At 39.4% G+C, this 16,768-nt stretch overlaps 1 protein-coding gene across 1 annotated transcript in view; it reads left to right on the top strand.

Annotated features, from left to right (window-relative positions):
• The first annotated feature begins 332 nt into the window (after positions 1 to 332).
• asic4b (acid-sensing (proton-gated) ion channel family member 4b) overlaps positions 333 to 16,768 on the top strand; it is a 36,020-nt gene continuing 19,584 nt past the window's right edge. Inside the window, exon 1 of the mRNA XM_027133395.2 lies at positions 333 to 1,373. Coding sequence (XP_026989196.2) covers positions 795 to 1,373 — 579 coding nt within the window. The 5' untranslated portion in view covers positions 333 to 794. The remainder of the gene's footprint in view (positions 1,374 to 16,768) is intronic.

Raw genomic sequence — 16,768 nt, 5'->3', positions numbered from 1 at the left:
CTCATATCATATGATATTAAATGTCTTTTCTTTTTTTCTACTTTCTTGTTTTCATCTCTGCACCTTTTTCCTGTCCTTCCTCTCCTCTGTATCAGGTCTTTTTCTGAGGAGTTCTTCACTTTGCACTGGTCTGCTAAGCTTAGAGTGAATGGTGTGAGTTGTCACCACATTGTCTCTCTCTCTCAACTCTGTGCGTTTCTCTCTCTCTCTCTCTCTCTCTCTCTCTCTCTCTCTCTCTCAGTGAAAATGTGTGTGAGAGGACTTTGGGCAGCGGCTACGTCAGAGGCAGCGAGGAGTCGAAGAGAGAGAGAGAGAGAGAGAGAGAGAGAGAGAGAGAGAGAGAGAGAGAGAGAAAGCGAGAGAGAGAGATGTGGAGCTGAGTTGACAAGCAAAGCAGCGACTCACTCGCACTCTGGAGCTTACAGCACTGAGCCTCTCGTCTTTCCTTTCTCCTCGCTCTCACTGCCCCGCTTTGCTTCACCACTGGAGGAGTTTTGCACATCTCCTGTCCTGGAGTTGGAAGCAACACAGCTTTACTTAAGACTTGTGAAGGGAAAGCAGAATAAACACGAAGGATGGAGGAAAAGAAAGCACAGAAAAGGAGAAAGTGTTAAAAGAGACTGGAATTGTGTAAAGAAACGTGGACAGACAGTTGGAAAAAATAGACAAGAAAAAGTGTGCAAAAACTGAAAAGTAGCAGGAAGTGAAAACAAGTAGCAAGTGGAACACCTGAATAGTAAGGTTGATAAGAGAGACCAAGGATCACTGGAAGTGTAACAGCCGTGGCGGCCCACATGCCCATCGATTTCGTGTGCAAAATCAAGTTTGCTGAGGGAGATGAGGCCAAAGCGGCCCCACCGAAAGGAGGTGGTGGCAGCCCGATAGACAAAGGAGCAGGCATGGCTGACCTAGCTGCTTTTGCCAGGTCCTCATCTCTGCATGGCCTGGCTCAGGTGTTGGGGTCGTCAGGATCAGGCCGGGCAAGCATGAGGCGGACAGTGTGGGCCCTGGCCCTACTGGCGTCACTCATGCTCTTCCTGTACCAAGCTTCCCGGAGCACAGGTACCTACCTGGAACACCCACATGTGGCCGCACTGAGTGAGGAGAGCAGGCGTGAGCTCACCTTTCCTGCCATCACGCTGTGCAACGTCAACCGCTTCCGCTTCTCTGCGCTCACCGATGCCGACATCTACCACCTGGCCAACCTGACCGGGCTGCCGCCAAAAAGCCGCGGCGGGCACCGTCCAGGTGAGCTGCACTATCCGCCTCCTGACATGCTGGACATCTTCCAGCGCACTGGCCACCAGCTTGATGAAATGTTGAAGAGCTGCAACTTTAGTGGACAGAACTGCTCCGTACAGGACTTCAGTGTGGTGAGTATGGCGTCCTCCAGTTGGCTGTGGCGAGAGGTTATGGTACTTGCTGATTGGATGTGACGTTCTTGTTGTGTCTTAGAGTTTGGCTGAGATCTTTTGGCTGACTGACAGTATTTTGCTGACTGACATCAAAACCCTCTCAGTTGACAGTCATTCAAATGTTATTTCATAACAATTGTATTTATTTTTTTTTTGGATATGTTGTCAGAAAAATTTACCCATTTCAAAGATATGGTGCTTTTCTCTCTGATGTCTAAAACAAGCAAAATACCTGTTGACAGAATATCAGGCCTGAATTTTGTCATGTATGATTGGTCAAAAGATCTTGCCCTAGAGCTATGGGACTGCTTTTGACAGTGTAACCGATGTTTGAACCAAAAATACTAACATTTGAAGGAAAAACAAAAAACAACCGAAATCTTTGCATAGATGTAGTTTATAATCTGCACAAAATGACATAAGATATTGTTTTTACCGATAAACTGTAAAGTTGATTCGGAATTCTTATTATTTTTGAGTTGTGAAGTTTTCAAGAATTGAACATATTTGAAAGACTATGATCCTTCATGACGCTAGGGACACCCCAGGCTTTTAAGGGTATTAAGAGTATTTTTATTTGTATTAATATAGTCTGTGACTATGAAACAATTTGTGCCTAAATCCTATTCTAACCTCTCTGTATTGTAATCTTGCTCTTGTTATGCAGCTTGTTCATAAATATATAGACAGACTGAGAGAAATTTAGAAGATTTATTACAATCCCAATGATACTACGGTTTGCTCTCCTCTACTGAACTCTTCATCGCCCGTCTCTGTCTCTTCATCTTTCTGTTAGGTTACGGTTTGTCTCTCCTGACAGAGAATGTTATTTTGGCCACAGAACAGATGAAATATGCAGGAGATGGACAGGAGACATGATTCTTGCATTAAGCAAATCAGCTTAGATGAAAATGCACCTCAGACTGTTTCTCTGCACAGCCTTTTGGAATTGAAATAATTTCTTTAGCTGTCCTGAGAAAACCCTCCATTAGAAAAGATTAAAAGTATTTTGTTTTAACCATGTATCCCCTACGGCTTGTGGATTAAGTGAGTGTTTTATTAGTGGGTGTTTGTTTCAGTCACAGATTTTTTTTTTTTGGTTGGAGGCTGTTGTATTGAAAATTTGACTCCAATTTCATTTCAAAATCTTTATTGTATATGATTCCTTTGTTCATTTCCAGTAACTGAGAGAATGACCCGGACATCAGCACACTTCTTATTAAATAAATGAACGTTGATGAAGGGAAGTGACATCACCGTCCACTTAAAAGCTTTCAATCCCACAAAAGCCATTTTAATGAAGTGTAACATCAATGAATGATGCATTAAGATATTTCTAGCACAACACAAAGTTTGACAAAGCACATAACGATCGTGTGTTTGTGTTTTTGTGTATGCTTCCTTCCTTTCAGAAATAAAAACACTACAATTTACTGTATATCTCTTTGGGATCACGTCTCTATCTCTATAGTCCTCTATCGGGACTATACGAGCGATACGAGGTTTCGTTATTCATAGCTTGTTTGGGGTGCGATGTTCAATTCAAGCTGCACTGCATGAAACCATGTGTGTGACATATTGTCTCTGCATTGTCTTGTTATTCACAAATCCTCCCGAAGACATCTGTCAGGATTAGATTTGTTTGAACATGATCGGAATGTGAAGACCTTGACAAACATGTCAAATCTTTCCTCTTCCAAATGTGATTTTTTTCTGGCAATTCAAGATATTCTGATATTTCTGTTAGCCTTGTGGTTTTGATTAACCAATCTAATTACAGGAGCAGAGATAATAACTTGCATTGTGGCACTTTGGGAGTAACATGAGCTAAAATGCTTTGCTCAAGGATATAACAGAGTGAGAGTGAGTTTAGGGACACGTTCATCTCATATTAGCCTTTTTTTTTCTCTGCATGAATTAATGAATATTATATCAAAGCCTGATCCAAGACTGGATCTCAAACCACTTACATCTGTTGCTCGGATGTGTGGATATAAAACAGAGAGATTTGTTGCAGTCTTCTAGTCATCTAATCTCTCTTTATTACTGATCTTTTCCCCCCACACGCTTGGTGGCCACTCTAGAGTCAGTAAATAGCATGCTGGCTCATTTGCACAACTTAATATCATTTAATAAAGGGTAAAGCAGGAAGTTTTGCATTTGTGTGTATGTGTGTGTGTGTTTCTAGATAGGAAATTTCATCCATTAATCTGACAGATATAAGAGTAGCCAAGTGATATGATATAGGACTTTAAAAACAGCTCAGATTTCTAGAAGTGTTTGTGTCCCCATTTATCATTGTGTGCATTAATGCATGTAAGTGTGTATGTTTGTGTATTTGCGTGTTTGTGCCAATCTCTTCTGCAAATAATGACTCCACACATCAAGCTGGGAGACAAACAAAAGCAACAAGCTAACCCCCTGAAGGTCACCAGAAGCTCGAAACATGGATCGGCTCTCACACCAGCCGCTGTCTTTTGGCATCGTAACGATTTTGCGTGTTTGATTTTCCACAGCGGAGCTGCATAAATTAGTGAAAGTCATGTAAAACATTAATCAAAGCTCTCCCAAGCTGTGGCTGTAATGGATGGCTCTGTCCTGGTGTGCATCTCATCTAGATTTAACTAATCACCTATCACATGCTCAGACAAGCACACGTCACGTCAGTTTATAGCTCTAACCTGGCTCACGTATTCACCTGAGAGACATGTGCTGTGTTCATTTCAGAGCAGATTTGTGAACAGATTCTCTCCAAAAGATCCTTGGGCTATGTTATCTTTGATACGCTGAACAAATAAGAGTAAATATACTTTATTAAGTAAAGCCTTCATATTTTCAAAACATTATATGGAACTTCATCCAAACTGCAAGGATACGGTATTTAATTTCATTGACGAATCAGATGCCTGGGTAGGTAGGACAAGCAGAATATTTAAACATAATAATAATGCACTTCCTTTTTGTCCATACTGCTTGCAGGACTACACACATTGGCTAATTAGTAGAACAATTTTTACATTGTGGATTAATGACAAAACGAAGCATATAGCTCAAAACCCATCCTCATCTGATAGACCTCTATAAACAATATGCTACCTCAAAGATTGCCTGTGCCTGTGTTTTGCATTCAAAGATGAACACATCGTCACATCGTGAAAATCGTCAGTCAAATACAAATAATATTTTTAATTTCCAAGCAAGCAGAGAAACCCTTAGTTCAAGTTTTGTCCATGAGAATTCATATTCATTCATTTCCATGAGGCTTTGAAGATGAGCTAAATAGCCAGCTTTATTCAAGATGACGTTGATGATATTAGATATTAAGATTAAAATATGAAACTATTAGGGTTAAGCAATGCATCATATAAAGAGGTCTCGTTGATGGTATAATAAGAATGACGGAGAAATACAAATCTGGCAGTCCATTTGAGATTACACTTAAATGTTGAGGTAGCATGTGGAGTTATCATTTGTCCACCCAGGGGTTCTTACCTTCGGTGTGATTATCCCCACTGTGACACACCCGATCCAATTGATTATGTAATACTAAGCTCTAAGCTATGAGTTAGGCCAGGTGTGAAGAGCTAAGGGTACTTTTTCGACTCCTAGTGGAGTCAGACCAGACCCAGGTCCTTGTGCTGGGTCCATCTGGACAGTTTATTAGTCCATTAGTCTAGGGATTGGAATGTGTCTCAGGATAACTGTGTTAAGTATGTTGTGCAATGTTCTTAGTGTTCAGGGAGAGACTTATAGAAGGCGATGGATCAAGTTCATCTGAAGGACTACCTTGAGGAAACCTTGGAGAAAGTTTTTTGAGCCGAGGTGTCCAATCACCAGGACAGCGTGGGGGCAGGTTTATATTCAGACCAATCAAAAGTATTTTGAAAAACAAAAATCAACCAATTAAGCAGCTCCTACTTGATTGAAATGAAAACCTACACTCACACAATCACTTTGCTTATACACCCCTTTCCTGTTTCTCGAAATGGCTAGAATATTATTGGCTTAGTGGTTAGAAGATTTGCATTGGAACCTTCCCCGGCTGGGGGTTCGTTTCCAGTTTCCACTGCCCTATGTGCACAGAGTATGCATGTTCTCATTGTTCCCAGTGTGCTTAAGGGGTTTCCTCCAGGTACTCCACTTCCCTCCTCTAGTCCAAGGAAAAATCTTTTAGGCGGATTAGCATCATTAAATTGTCCGAAGTGTGTGCGTGAGTGTGTGATTGTGCTCTGTGATGGTTGGCACCACATCCAGTTACTGAAATGGATGTATTTTTGACGAAAAGGAAAGTTTTTACCTTATAATAGATTATTGAAATTTGAAAGACTAAAAGTTGCATCTGATTTTCTCCTGTACGATGATTAAATGTAAGCTGTGTTCTTTGAAACATCATATGCTTTTGACCCCATATTCCACAACATTCTCAGGAACAGATGCTCTTTGCTGACATTGGGTTTAATCGGATGCTTGTACTCTGATTAACTGCCATGTTTACCTAGATTACCGTGTGCTTGATACCTCTGAATTCTCAATTAGATTATTTGTTACTTCAGAATTACATCTTTTATGGTGCTATTGATAAAATGTACTTTGAGTGGCACTCTGAGGCAGAGGAGATGAGTCACAGGAGATGAAGTGGTTTATGTTCAAATCCCCAATAAATTTGCATTTAACACCACTTTCAACTACTGTTTCTGTTATTTAGAAGCGTCCCCATTGCATAGCTTGTATTAAAAACAGCCTGAAGTGGCAAAACCTAAACATCATAAATAGCAGAATAGACACCAAATTATAGGTATTGGTTTCCCACATCACTTCTATTGTTTCCTATATAAAAATAATGTCATTTGAATAATGCTTCATTCCCAAGACTGGCTGAAAATGATAGCAGACAGGATCCAACAGTAACAGCTGCAGGCTGAATCCTCTGTTTTTTGGAAAGTAGTGGTACACGCTGATACACAGCTCGGCTTTTAAATGCAGATCTGCTGATTTTACTGTGTCTTATCTTCAATGCAGCTTTTGCCATTAGGCTTCGTATATTAAGAACCTCAGATCGGATTTTCTGTATGATTTTTTTAAAGCCTTATAAGTCTTACATGTTCACCAAATTTATGATTTATGAGTATACATGACAAAGACTATGAAAATAACCAAGAAGGGGTGAGATTGTTTTTGTATTTCAGATATGAGCTGAATTGTTGAGCAAAGACATGTCTACATCTTTGCTCTAGGTGTTTAAATGTGAAGTGTGTTTCCATCCATCCATCCATCCATCCATCCATCCATCCATCCATCCATCCATACATTTTCTATATTGTTTATCCAACACAGGGTCACAGAGAGCATGAGGTCTATCCCAGGGACTCGGGGCACAAGGCAGGGTTCAACCTATCACAGATCACAATCACACACACTCTCTCACACGCAATTTAGAGATGCTTATCTGCTTATAACACATCTATGGACTGAGAGAGAGGAAATCAGAGTCAGGGACAACCTTATCAAGCATGGAGATGACTGTTTCCATCATATTGTACTTTCATTAAAATGACATATAACTATATATAGCTGCTTAGTCACAAACTGTTTATAGTTACAGATTAAGTAAAAATAGCTCCTTTGAACAGCAAAGGAAGACGTTGGGGCAGATGGCAAGATTCACAAAAGAATACACACCACAGCATCAAGGTGCTTTGTGCCTTTGTGCTTCGAGCTACTCATTCATGCAATAATTTGATCAGTTAGACAAATGAAGCTCAGAAAAAAAACAAGACTCACCTTTAAAGAAAAGCCTCTAGTATTTACCTGGCCAGTGCTGATTGAGGTGTTGGCTCACAGGAATAGTGATGGTGAATCTGAAGTGGTGCTGTTTATGGCTCAAGGTTTATGGCCCAATATTGAGATGCTTTTCCGCTCAAGATGTTTGCAAAGCGTGGTGATTCGAGCTACAGTTGCGTTCCTGTCAGCTCAAACTAATCTCACCATTCTCCTAATGCTAAAGCTGATACTCACCTTATGCTTGCTTTTCTGTTTTTTTTCGATCAGTCTCTGTGAAAATCCATGGAGACCAGCAATTTCAGTGTTATTCAGAAACCGTTACATGGCTTTTCTTGGCTGTCACGGCTAAAGATCTGTCCACTGCTGCTGTCCGCTCTGTGTGTGTGTGTGTGTGTGTGTGTGTGTGTGTGTGTGTGTGTGTGTGTGTGTGTGTGTGTGTGTGTGTGTGTGTGTGTGTGTGTGTGTGTGTGTGTGTGGTATGCTGCAGTGACACTTACTCTTACAAGTGGAATACAGATCAGATACAAATTTTACACAAAACCAAGCATATCAGGAGAAATTTCTCAGGGCTAATGACAAATCTGATGCTATGTGAGCCACACGACACCTCAGCTACAGGTGGTGTTAGACACAGCCTACGCTGAGGATGGCACAGTGTGCTGGTGATGAATCAGCTGTGAAAATGTTCCAGCATTCAGTACACTGGAAAGTGTGTTCAGTTGGAATGCTGAAGGCTTCCTGCCTCTCACTTGTTCTTAGTCACAACCTTTCTGTCTCATTGTCTTGTCATGAAGAGCCATTACAAATGGGCAAAGATAGCAACTTTTCATCAGTTCTAAAAGCAAGGCCAGATTTGTGCTTTCCAATTTTGTAATTGTAATGCTCTCTCTCTCTCTCTCTCTCTCTCTCTCTCTCTCTCTCTCTCTCTCTCTCTCTCTCTCTCTCTCTCTCTCTCTCTCTCTCTCTCTCCATGTGTGTTTTGTGTCTGTTATGCGCCTGTTTATCATTGTCTGAATGCTAAACGCAGTTTTTGTTTGTTTTTGGATCGAAATGTGTAAATGCCACATGTGTAAATGCCACATTTAAAAATCGGGCCTCATCTATATACAAAATTAGGAATGCATCACTGGAGACTCTGCCTAATGTCTCTTGTTAGACATTTCTGCACCTCCCATTTCTTTTGTCTGTTTTCAAACTGGTGTTAAAAATGTACATTATGTAAAACTTTCATCTGCCCTGGTTTTTTTTTTTTTTTTTTTTTTTGCTCATACACAAAACTCTTTTGGGGTGCTCAGTTTTATTTTTTAATCTATTCTAAAAGAAATTGGTAGCACGCATGTCAAAATGCGAGCAAGAATGTACCGGATGCTAGAGAGCCATGTGATATGTTGGTGTTTTTGACCCAGAAAAACACTCTGATTGATTTGTCAGGTGCTGGAAAGATTGTAATGATTGGATTAGGCTTATGAGCGTGGTTGAGTTGCACGCATCTGGCCTGGGGTTCTGACCCATTTTTGGATCACTAGGAGACTTGGGACTGGCAACGCAGCTGTATCCTCCTGTTCTTTACTCACACACAGAGTGTGGGAATGTTATCATATGCAGCATGGAGCATCTGCCAATAAGTGTGTTTCAATTTTAGACTAATTTTAAAGTTTTTATTTTGCAAAAAAATGGGTCAGAACCCCAGGCCAGATTAGTATACTTCAGCGAAATACAAAACCTCACTCTGGGTATTTACAGTACCTACAGTAATCCAATCACTATGATCATTCTGGTACCTGCTCAACAAATCAGAATGAATGAACAAGACAGTATGGGAGAATGCTCTCTGCAAATTCTATAGCTCGTGATTACATAAAGTCTGTCCCACTCTAATCAGTGCATTATCATGGTCTTTTATTAATGGATTAGTTTCCTGAAATCCAACAATACTATAGCAAGCCTGAATCTGGCAGGAAAGCTGAAGAATCTGCACTGCACAAGATGATTCTCATAGCAGCAGGAAAAAAAATAATAATAAAGTGATTCTATTACAATTACAACTCTTACAGCTATATGAAAAACATTTTTTTTTATGTCTAGAACACTTTCAGTTCTAGAATTCCTTAACAAATGATTATTATTAAGATCATTATTCAAAACAGTGTGTAGATTGACTGACACAATCAAAAGATGTTCATTGTAAATGGAAAATTGAACAAACCCTCCAGAGTTTAGCGCTTCACTATAAACATTCCTTTTCACTGTCCGCTTGCATTCTCATTTGTTAGCTAAGTGCGAAATGTCTGTCAAGCCCTGCCAGAAACTGAAGCCTGACTCATTAATCCTTCTCATTAATCTGTCACTTCTAACATGAATCCAAAGCCACACATATATAAAATAATGCAAACTAGTTGGGCCAGATGATACCAGATGATTTAGTTAATGAGTACTCATAACATTCAGTTAATAGTAGCCATGTAAACGATATTGACTATCGCTTTAATCCAACTCTCTTTAAATCGCAACGCCAAACAGTGAATGTTCTATTCAAAGAACTTAGCTGGAGAGAACAACCGAGATGGAATATTGTGCCAACATCATCATCAGCCTGAAAGAGCGAAACCAGAGGCGGTACGATCGGGATCAGAAACCACATAATGCAGCTGGGATGATGTCCAACAAATTAAATTCCAAACTTTATTGCAAGTTACGTTATGAATCTTAACGCATAATCAGCTCTCCACTGAAAGAATATCTCTAATTGAGATAAATAGCAGTACAGCAATGCAGAAGTAGGAGAAAGGCACATATTATGGAAAGACAAGAGTCTCTAAGGGAGATGTGGATCTAAATACCTCGCCAAACACCCACAAGCCTCCCTGCACTAGCTATTCACACAGATCTCTTTAAGCAGTGGGCTACGTTGCAGACGTGTGATTCAGATGAAATTTGATTTGTGGGGAAATGAAGAAGGAAAGTTGCGTAGAAGACGAGGTCCATCCATAAACAAAATAATAAATAAAAATAAATAATCTTGCTCATGTCACTACTTGTATTGTCCTCTTTTTGATATATATATATATATATATATATATATATATATATATATATATATATATATATATATATATATATATACACATTTCTATAATCATATCACTTTGCTTGTACTGTATTTTCTCATTTGTAATTTGCTTTGAATAAAAGCATCCGAATAAATGAATAAATGTAAATGTAATTGACGAGCCATACAACTGAGTAAACAAGGCTCTCATACTCCACCTCAGGATAAAGAGGATAAAATGATAATTCATTTAATGAGGCATAAATGGATATTTATAGTAGGATGTTTTTCTGTGTAAATTTGGTAAACTCCCAGTTTTATATGAATATTCATCAGTTTTTAGCAACAGCTTTAGGATCCAGAGCATATCCTAGGCTACACCATGGACTGTTGGACAAATGGACAGTTTTTTTCCCCCCTTTTTTAAGGATTTACCAATAGACAATGCCTTTAATTTTAAAAATGTCCATTTAAGACTTTGCTGATTTGTTATTATGTTCCCGTGGTAGAATCAACAGATTTGCACATTGGTTTAAGGAGGCTTAATAACAAAGCCAATGATGGCTGCTGTATTGCATTGCCTGCAGCTTCAAAGCCAAAGCTGGCCACAGTAACGGGATTTAGAGATTATATTTTTGGACCGGCGGTAAATCCATGAGCCTTTTGAAGTCATCCTGGCACAAATGCAGCACTGAACCTTACTCAGCAACATGTAAATAGCTGGGCACATGAAGGCTGAAGGAGAGCTCCGGAGCTGAAGAACTCCTTGGCCTTGCTCAGCATGGATCATAACGCAAATCTCACAGCATTCTAATGGTGCCCTACTTCAAAGCATATCAACCCAGCTACATTCGATCAGCACTTTCATCTAGTTTCAGCCCATCTACTTTCAATCAAATATCTTTTAGTTACTGCAAATGTAGCAAAGTGTGTGTGTGTGTGTGTGTGTGTGTGTGTGTGTGTGTGTGTGTGTGTGTGTGTGTGTGTGTGTGTGTGTGTGTGTGCGCGCCTGTGTGTGTGTGCATTCTTGTGTGTAGACGACTCTTCATTATGTAGTTAAAGACTGAGGAAATGAAAATAGCACTCATTTCACTGAACGGCCCTTGGTGAATGCTGTGGCTAATGAGTTGTGTGTTATCTGGAGCAATGCTGGGTAAATACCCTGAACGTGCATACACACTCTGCTTCACTGTAACAGCACGTTTTCCAGTTTGACATCTGATTGATTGTTTGGTGAAGCTCATTCAAACACTTGTCTAATTTCTCATCAATCAATAATGTCATTGCGTTAGAAAATGGAGGCAAACGTGATGCTGTGTGGGTGCTAATGGCTTTGTCAATACAAAAAAACTCATATAGAAAGTGATGTAATGGCTGAGTATTTGCATTATGAATACAAATACAGCTCGGACAAATTTTGGGAAATAAAACTAATTAATTATTTGATTAATTAATTGCCTCTGGGTACTCTGGTTTCCTCTCCTTCTAAACTTTCCGGTGTGTGTGTGCTTGTGTGCGTGTATATGTGTGTGTGTGTGTTATTTATGCCCTGTGATGGATTGGCATCCCGTCCAGAATGTATCTTGCATCCCATGTCCCCTTGGATTGACTCCAGGCTCTGTGATACATATATGGGAATGTTTAATCTCTATGTGTCAATCAATACTTTAACAAGCACACATGTAATAACGTACTTAAGGTGGTCTTTATCCAGACATCAGACTCATGTCATAATTTAATTAAGGTTAGTTCTTTATTAGTTGGTTATTAGTTATGCTTTATCTCATCATTAGTCCATATTTAATTAAGTATTTATTCAGGTATCAGTGTATGATTTGTCAAAGTTGTAAAGTGGGGAAAAAAATTTCTTCCAACTAAAACGTCCATGTGTGTTACATTTCTATTTACAAACTCAAAATCACTACAGGAAACTGTAGCATTTAAAAAAAAATCTTCTACAGACTGATGTGTATTTGACTGATTTCAGTCTGTCAGACCTGTTATTCCTCTAATCTATGACCGACTGACTGCTCTTCAACCAATTACTTCTTACCACAAAGAGTTTCTTTATCTTGTTATCTTTATCTTAGGCTGTATGTCCTATTTTCTGTCTGTATCTTCCTCACTTTCAACTATTTCTTCCTCTGACAACTAGACAATAATCTGTTATTCAGTATGTGAGGTTATTCTTTGATCGAGAAACAACACTCACTTCAAACACCGAGCTGTCACTGTCTTAATCACACAAAAATGGTTCACCATTTACATACACTATGCCAAGCATATGAGATCTCGGCATGTCACGCAGCCTGACATAGCTTGCTTGTTTGGAAGATTTTCAATCTTCAGTCTCTCTCTCTCTCTCTCTCTCTCTCTCTCTCTCTCTCTCTCTCTCTCTCTCTCTCTCTCTCTCTCTCTCTCTCTCTCTCTCTCTCTCTCTCTCTCTCTCTCTCTCTCTCTCTCTCTCTCTGCCACAAACTCCCACACATAAACACCCATGTGTTTTGCCCCAAGCTCTGACAGACTTGTTGACATCTCTCATAACCTCTAACCTCTTATATCTGAGACGTCATGAATGATTGGCTGATCTTGACAGTGCGTGACATTGTATTGTAATGCTGCAAAGTGTTGCGGTCAGTGTCAAAATGCCACAGATTTATTCCCTGCAGCATAGATATATCTCACTCTCGGGCGTGATTCAGTGCAGAAAAACGCGTCAAAATGTACTGGAGTGAATGGATATTGTTGTGTTAAAAGGTGCAGGGGGTCAAAGAATACACATACTCACACACAAACATGCTCGAAAAAAAAAACACAAAAAAGTGAAAATACAATAACACTCTGAGGCACAGTGATGCTGCAGGGAGGCAGGATAAGGGAAATGGGTAGAGAAAGACTAAAAAAGGCTTCTGACGAGGCTATAGCTGAGAATATCCTGATTATTAACAGTCAGGGAAAGCTGCTGTTGATGTACAAGTAACCAACATTTATTATTATATATAATATATAATAATACATCAGTGATATAGTAACAATGATGCAGGTAATCTTTTACACATATATTTTCCGCATCTGTGAGAATATTTTTTAAGTGTTTAAGTCAGGTATGGTTCAACATCAAATCCTAAACGTATGTTTCATCTCTCCTGTTGTGTAATTTTTCAGGATTAATAAGCTTTCAGGATGTAACCGGAAACAAATAAATGCTATGAACAAAAGAAATTAACAGACTCATACACGTGTAGGAAATGCACAATAAGTTCAGAAAGCTTTCAAGCTTCACTTGACATCCAGGTGAGACTATAGGTGTGCATTGTACAAGAGGTTTTTACTTTTCATGCAAGCAAGAGGTTAGATATGATGATTCTGCAGGCCAAAGAAAGACCACGTTCATTAACCTCAGCAATACATTTACAGTGATGCTTTTACGGTACTCATTCCTGCATCCTTAGTAATTGCCTGGTCAGGGTCATGGGGGTTTAAAAAAAGTCCTGTGCATACCTTTGTTTTTTGAAGAAAGAAAGAAAGAAAGAAAGAAAGAAAGAAAGAAAGAAAGAAAGAAAGAAAGAAAGAAAGAAAGAAAGAAAGAAAGAAAGATCAATTCCAGTGTTCATGTTTAAATATATTTAAAGCACTAAACACATACAGATACAGATATTAGTGTTATCTTACACCACCAGTCTGTTTAGTATTTCCTCCTAAGGCATTAAGATAGATTAAATACAGCACTTTGTTTAAGTTCATTAGACATGTATCTGTATTTCTATTTATATATTAACCTTCTCACTGCTTAAAGATGTGACAATGAGTTAAATGGAAATCAAAGCAACTGTCGCAAACAAAGGATTCTACAGACTGGACTAGACAGAAATCAGCCCTAAACTTACTTCTTCATATCTGTGTATTGTACTGACCCCTTCACTATGACCACTGAAACCAGTATTACTGTAAAGAAGTTGTTTTTTTTTTTTTTTTTCCAAAATTGTCTTTTGAAGTTGTACTGTGTTTTGCAGGCTTAAAGGATGAGTAGGATTTTTAAGTGGCATAAACAAACAATTTGGGCTAAAGAGGACATTAGAATCATAGTTTTGCTTCTTTCAAATGCTAATTGGAGTTTGTAACAGTTTGTCTCTCTCTTTTTCTAGAAGAGAGAGAGAGAGAGAGAGAGAGAGAGAGAGAGAGAGAGAGAGAGAGAGAGAGAGAGAGAGAGAGCGAGAGAGAGAGAGAGAGAGAGCAGATGAGGAGCCCTGCAGCTCTACTGTAGCATCTGCTGCTTTGATTCAGCCCAAGGCTACCTGCAACTACACATTCAAAACAACTGCTCAAGGACAGGAAAACACACACACACACACACACACACACACACACACACACACACACACACACACACACACACACACACACACACACACACACACACACACACACACACACACACACACATGTATATAGATGTGCACACACTTGACAGGAGTTTTGAGCAAATGAAAAATATCAAGCATATTTCTTTTATATTGTTCGTTCCTGCATTCTGGGAATTGATGATTGGCCTTAGAGACATAAAAGCACTTGAAATGTGTCTTTGCATGTGTGTGCGTGTGTGTGTCAGCATAAAGCAGCCTAAATCATAAACTTGTAATAGGCCATTCACTCTAAATTAGGTGACAAATATGGACAGATTGATAGCTGAATTATTGCCATCTTCGAGACTGGAAAGACAGCGCTGAGGCTCTGCTGAATAAGAATTTCCACACAAGAGCTCCTCAGCATCACAATATGCTTGTAACTGAAATGTCTTTGTGCTTGTGACTAAAAGTTTCTCTAACTTTGATATCAGAGAAACAAATCTGGGGAAATTATATTTATAGTCTTAAATGTGTGGGTTTTTCTGCTTTTAAATGCAACAACTGGCAACAACTATAGACTGACAGGGTCACCTCACTTAATGCACAGCTGTACAGCTGTTCATTTTTTCAATTATCCATCCATCTTTGTCCACTTATCCTACACAGAGTGCAGGGGAACCTGCAGCCTAAGGCACTAAGGGGCACAAAGTATAGGATACTATGGGGCAGTGGTGGCTCAAATGTTTAAGACTCTGGGTTGTTGATCAGAAGTGCGGGGTTCAAGCCCCAGCACTCACAAGCTGTATCATAACTGTTTCTGCTATCTGTCCCCAACCTCCTCAGAGAAAAATATTCCAGTGTGCCATGGTGATAAAAAAGACTTTTATGCCCCAATTTCCCAATTTAATTTCATTGATTCCTACCCTGGGATGGGTATCCCACACATAGTGACACACAACTTACAATTCTGAGACGTCAATCAGCCTACAGCACATGTCTTTGCACCCCTGAAGCACAAGGAGAACATGCAAACTCCACAAGGAATTAAGCTCAAAGGCTCAAGTAAAATATGTTAACCACTAAGTCACCATGCCCCTGAATTCAAGCATCCAATCAGCTAATCCTGTATAAAATCACACAGGTCATGAGCATCAGTTAATATTTACATCAAACATCATTATTGGAAAAATGTGATTGGTTGTTGGTGCCAGATAAACTGGTTCAAATATTTTAAAAACATTTGATCTAGGATTTTCACAAACAACAGTGGAAATACTTTAGGCAGAATGGTGTGAAACAAAAAGATTACTGCTGGAGGATTTGCCTTGCTGATGGGAGATCAGAGAAGACTCCAGTTGACAGGAAAGCTCTGTCTTTACAACGGTGGTGAGCAAAAGTACTGTATCTCAAAATACGCAAGTTCTCGCACCTTGAGAGGTTAAAATAGCAGGCATTTGAGGCTACAGTAGACACAAGCTCACTGAAAGTGGAAGGTTTTCTAGAGGACATGTGTTATGGATAAACTTGGTGGTGACCCTGTAGGTGCTGAGGCATTCCTATGCTCCTAAAATGGCCTGTGAGTGTAGTATGATGTGCCTAAAAAAAAGTTCGAAATTTTTGCATTGAATTTAGAAAGCATAGAAGTATGCATGGATTTGTAAATCTTCAGCAGTATTTTTATATAATTTGTGTGCAAATATGGAAGACACCATATGTTTAGTGTGTGAATGAGTGTAGTGTAATTTCATACACTCATGGAAGTAGTACGCAAGTATGCAACAGAAAAGAGAGGAAGACACAGAACAGTGGGAGATTCTGATGAAAGCAGCATGGTCTGGGTGAGTCAGGATGTGGAGGTCAGGAACTCGGCTGGAGATCAATCAAGCTGATTATTAAGTATGATGTGGTGCATTGATTGTCCTCAGCGTGGGTTTAGGATGAATAGCAAAGCAAGAGTGTTAGCAGATATCATGCCTTTGAAACAGGTGACTCTAAGCTCATGGGAATCTAAATACAAACTCACAGCACAATGCGCAAAGTGGATCGAATTGGGATTGGGTTGAATTACCTTCACTGTTTAAGCGTATGTGTGAAAGCATAAACTACAAAGAGTTCAATTTAGCCTCTCGGTTTAGTTTTTTTTTTTTGCACAAAACATACTCTGTAGAAATAACGAT

This window comes from Tachysurus fulvidraco, chromosome 5, assembly GCF_022655615.1.
Source record: "Tachysurus fulvidraco isolate hzauxx_2018 chromosome 5, HZAU_PFXX_2.0, whole genome shotgun sequence".
Lineage (NCBI taxonomy): Eukaryota > Metazoa > Chordata > Actinopteri > Siluriformes > Bagridae > Tachysurus > Tachysurus fulvidraco.
Note: the sequence above shows the minus strand (reverse complement) of the source record. Positions and strands in the feature narration are given on the sequence as shown.